The sequence below is a fragment of the Seriola dumerili genome, unplaced genomic scaffold (assembly GCF_002260705.1).
Source record: "Seriola dumerili isolate Sdu_G_001 unplaced genomic scaffold, Sdu_1.0 BDQW01000012.1, whole genome shotgun sequence".
Taxonomy (NCBI): domain Eukaryota; kingdom Metazoa; phylum Chordata; class Actinopteri; order Carangiformes; family Carangidae; genus Seriola; species Seriola dumerili.
The window spans coordinates 1742546-1747542 of NW_019174267.1; the positions used below are offsets into that span (position 1 = coordinate 1742546).

General features: G+C 44.1%; 1 protein-coding gene across 1 annotated transcript in view; it reads left to right on the plus strand.

Annotated features, from left to right (window-relative positions):
- Nucleotides 1-4847, plus strand: part of slc9a5 (solute carrier family 9 member A5) — a 26954-nt gene extending 22107 nt beyond the window's left edge. The window contains exons 13-16 of the mRNA XM_022749956.1: nt 3057-3206; nt 3473-3542; nt 3737-3856; nt 4258-4847. Coding sequence (XP_022605677.1) covers nt 3057-3206; nt 3473-3542; nt 3737-3856; nt 4258-4847 — 930 coding nt within the window. The remainder of the gene's footprint in view (nt 1-3056; nt 3207-3472; nt 3543-3736; nt 3857-4257) is intronic.
- Nucleotides 4848-4997: the final 150 nt, after the last annotated feature.

A 4997-nucleotide genomic window follows, 5' to 3' on the forward strand; every position in this document is an offset into this window, starting at 1 on the left:
TAAAAACTGTATGAAAAACTACAATATAGTTCAATTTAATTCATTATGAGTGTATAACATCTTTGACCTGAGCAGACACTCATTGCTGATGTGCTTAATGTATCAACCACAGAAGAACTTAGTGAAAACTATAAAAATTGTAAAAAAAAATTTTTAAAGCTATAAAGATTTTTTTTTTAAAAACTATAAAAAAACTATAAAAAACTGTAAAAACTACAAAAAACTGTATACAAAAAACAATATAAAACTATATACACTGAATAAAACTTATAAAACTTTATAAAATGTAAAAACTATAAAAACTGTATTAAATAAAAATTGTAAAAAACTAAAAAAATATATAAAAAACTGTAAAAACTGTAAAAACTACAAAAAACTGTTTAAACAATAAAAAACTATAGACACTAAAAACTATAAAAATGTAAAAACTATAAAAACTGTAAAAACTATAAAAACTGTAAAAACTAAGACTTAAAAAAACTAAAAACTGTATTAAAAAAACATTGTAAAAACTGTAAAAATTGTAAAAACTATAAAAAAAAACTGTAAAAACAAAAAAAGACTAAAAACTACAAAAATTGTATAAAATGTAAAAACCATAAAAACTGTAAAAATTAAAACTTAAAAAAACTAAAAACTGTATAAAATAAAAATTGTAAAAAACAAAATAAAACTAAAAACTGTAAACCCTAACTAGAAAAAATTGTAAAAACTATAAAAAAAAAAGTTTAAAAACTGTAAAAACTAAGGTTTGTCCTGATCAGCAGAGACGTGGAACGACAGTCTGATAAAACAGGGAACCTGCTGAGCCTCATTAAAGTAACTGTACTTTAACTGAGTAAATAAAACTTTACAAAGTGAATTTTCATGTTGAACTTCTCTTCATTCAGTGAAGCTGAAGGCAGGACAGACTACTGTCAGTAAAAGTTTCAGGTACAGAGAACCTGCAGCGTGTCTCCAGGAGTTCAACTGCTGCAGGTGAGGTAAAGTTCATGACTGACTGAGGTCAGGATGGAGGACCTCCACCTTTAACTTCTGACCTGTGTGTGTGTGTGTGTGTGTGTGTGTGTGTGTGTGTGTGTGTGTGTGTGTGTGTGTGTGTGTGTGTGTGTGTGTGTGTGTGAGTGTGTATCGAGACTCAAAGTCAAACCTCATCCTGTTATTGGTATCATGCTAACATGCTAATGTGTTGTTGGCGTGCTCCAGGCGTGAGAATGGCAGCGGTGTGTGTCTGGACCTCCAAGTAATCGATAACGTCCCCGGAGCGAAAGTGGAGGAGGACACCGAGACACACCACGTCCTCGCAGAGAACCTGTACAAACCCAGGAGACGGGTACACTCTCTCACACATACACACACACACACACACACACACACACACACACAGATGAAAGTTCTCACCGCTAGACCTGGATTAACAGATCTGGAGATCTGGATCATGTTGTGTGTTGTGTCCTGTTGTCTCATGTTGTTGTCTCATGTTGTCTCATGTTGTTGTCTCATGCTGTTGTCTTATATTGTTGACTCATATTGTTGTCTCATGTTTTCTCATGTTGTTGTCTTATGTTGTTGTCTCATGTTGTCTCATGTTGTTGTCTCATGCTGTTGTCTCATATTGTTGACTCATATTGCTGTCTCATGTTTTCTCATGTTGTCTTATGTTGTTGTCTCATGTTGTCTCATGTTGTTGTCTCATGTTGTTGTCTCATGTTGTCTCGTTGTTTTCTCATGTTGTCTCATGCTGTTGTCTCATATTGTTGTCTCATGTTTTCTCATGTTGTTGTCTCATGTTGTTGTCTCATGTTGTCTCATGCTGTTGTCTCATGTTGTTGTCTCATATTGTTGTATCATGTTTTCTCATGTTGTTGTCTCATGTTGTCTCATGTTGTTGTCTCATGTTGTCTCATGTTGTTGTCTCATGTTGTTGTCTGATGTTGTCTCATGTTGTTGTCTCATGTTGTCTCATGTTGTTGTCTCATGTTGTCTCATGTTGTGTCATGTTATGTCATGTTGTCTCATGTTGTTGTCTCATGTTGTCTCATGTTGTTGTGTCGTGTTGTTGTTTCATGCTGTTGTCTCATGTTATTGTCTCATGTTGTTGTCTCATATTGTTGTCTCATGTTGTTGTCTCATGTTGTTGTCTCATGTTGTCTCATGCTGTTGTCTCATGTTGTTTCATGTTGTCTCATGCTGTCTCATGTTGTCTCATGTTGTCTCGTGCTGTCTCATGTTGTCTCATGCTGTTGTCTTATGTTGTCTCATGGTGTTGTCTCATGTTGTTGTCTCATGTTGTCTCATGCTGTTGTCTCATGTTGTTTCATGTTGTCTCATGCTGTCTCATGTTGTCTCATGTTGTCTCGTGCTGTCTCATGTTGTCTCATGCTGTTGTCTTATGTTGTCTCATGGTGTTGTCTCATGTTGTTGTCTCATGTTGTCTCATGCTGTTGTCTCATGTTGTTTCATGTTGTCTCATGCTGTCTCATGTTGTCTCATGTTGTCTCATGCATTCTCATGCTGTCTCATGTTGTCTCATGTTGTCTCGTGCTGTCTCATGTTGTCTCATGCTGTTGTCTTATGTTGTCTCATGTTGTTGTCTCATGTTGTTGTCTCATGTTGTCTCATGTTTTTGTGTCATGTTGTCTCATGTTGTCTCATGCTGTTGTCTCATGTTGTTTCATGTTGTCTCATGCTGTCTCATGTTGTCTCATGTTGTCTCATGCTGTTGTCTCATGTTGTTGTCTCATATTGTTGTATCATGTTTTCTCATGTTGTTGTCTCATGTTGTCTCATGTTGTTGTCTCATGTTGTCTCATGTTGTTTTCTCATGTTGTCTCATGCTGTTGTCTCATATTGTTGTCTCATGTTTTCTCATGTTGTTGTCTCATGTTGTTGTCTCATGTTGTCTCATGCTGTTGTCTCATGTTGTTGTCTCATATTGTTGTATCATGTTGTCTCATGTTGTTGTGTCATGTTGTCTCATGTTGTTGTCTCATGTTGTTGTCTCATGTTGTCTCATGTTGTTGTCTCATGTTGTTGTCTCATGTCTTGTGGTTCAGTATCAGTCCCACTACAGCCGACACTTCATGCCTCTGGGGGAGAAGGAGCGTCAGGACCGGGAGGTGTTTCAGAGGAACATGAGGAGCCGCATGGAGACGTTCAAGTCCACCAGATATAAACGACACAAGAAGGAGCGCAGCCTCAAGAAGGTCACACACACACAAACGCACGCACGCACGCACGCACGCACGCACGCACACACACACACACACACACACACACACACACACACACACACACACACTGTGAAACACACATTTATCTCTAATGAACAGTTTTGTCTGCTGATTACAGTCAGGGAGTTTTCTCCGCTCTCTGTTATGACACAGAGCGACATGCTGATTGGCTGATTGAAGGTCGGCTGCTTCCTGTTATGGCTGCAGCTGAACTGACGTGTTTATTCTGCCTTCAACAGCGGCGAGGATCCGACGCCAAGGAGGACGGTAGCGACAAACCCAGACGCAACGTCAGCTGGCAGGACAAAGGTACAAGGGGGCTGATGGGAGGAGCGGGGGGGGCTGATGGGAGGAGGGGGGGGGCCAACAGGTTGCCCCCTCAACTGTTAACACATCCCCTGTCACACCTGTACAAATACCTGATCATCCTCAAACACCCTGCTCTGGATTAAGGGTGATCAGTGTGTCTGTGTGTGTGTGTGTGTGTGTGTGTGTGTGTTCAGATCCAGCTGTGATTCCGGTGGAGGATAAAGCCGAACACTCAGACGCAGAGAAGGAGGACGACGTCGGGATCACCTTTGTAGCTCGTAAGGCTGAGACGCCTAAACAACGACCAAAGTCAGGTGAGGAAACCACCCCCACCTAAACATGTAAATAACATGATGAGAGGTGGGTGTGTCCGGAGGGAGGTGGTTACCTGTCTGTGGTTAAAGATGGGGGAGCAAAGAAAACAGCAGGAACATGATGAAGCGTGGTACTAACCACAGACTGTAATTGAAGATGGCTGTCACCTCTGAAGCTCAGAGTGAGCTGCTCCACCGTCGCCATCTTTGCAGTCTGACTCTGCGCCTATCTCCCAGCTAATCCAAATATGGTGAAAGAGGAGGGGCCTGTGTGGAGCGGAGGCTTTGGTGCATGCTGGTTTAATAGCTGTGGCTAGCATACTACCCTGTTAGTGGTCATTAGAGGAACTGCAGCTTCTGGTTCTTCAGTTTTAACTGCCCTCCTGTTTCTCCTCCCTCAGTCCCAGCAGCTCTGGACGGGTGTCAGAGCCCGACCGCCGCCCCCCCCTCGCCCACCAGCGGAGACAGCCACCTACCGTGGAAGGGCAGCGTGGGCTCGCCCCCCCCTTGTGTGTCTGTGGAGGCCACAAAGATCATCCCTGTGGACCTGCAGCAGGCCTGGAACCAGAGTATCTCCTCCCTCGAGAGCATTTCATCCCCTCCCGCCCCCGCTGAGCCCGTCCACCCCCGGGTCAGCGCCCTCTCCAGACTGGGAGGCCCCCGCCCGGCCTCCTACACCCCGCCGGGCAGTGTTGGGGGCAGCACCTCCTCCATCGGAGCCCAGGTGTCGCAGGGCTCCTTTTGCTTTCCAGAGAAGAAGAAGACGGAGGAGGAAGAAGAGGAGGAGGACGAGGGGGGGGCGCTGCAGGAGATGCAGCCACTCATGTCATCTCTGAGGCCCCCCAGCTCCCTGTCGTCCCCGCCTCCTCCACCGGGCTCCGCCCCTGGCTCAGGGAGGAGGAGGAACCCCTGTGTCTACTTGAGGAGCCTGGTGACAGCGCCCCCCCCTAGCAGCAGTGAGCCGTACAGCCGAGGCCCCACCCAGCTGTAACAACAGATCCCAGACCAGTCAAACACCCGCCACAGAGCAGGAACTGTATACACACACACACACACACACACACACACACACACACACACACACACACACACACACACACACACACACACACACACACACACACACACACACACACACACA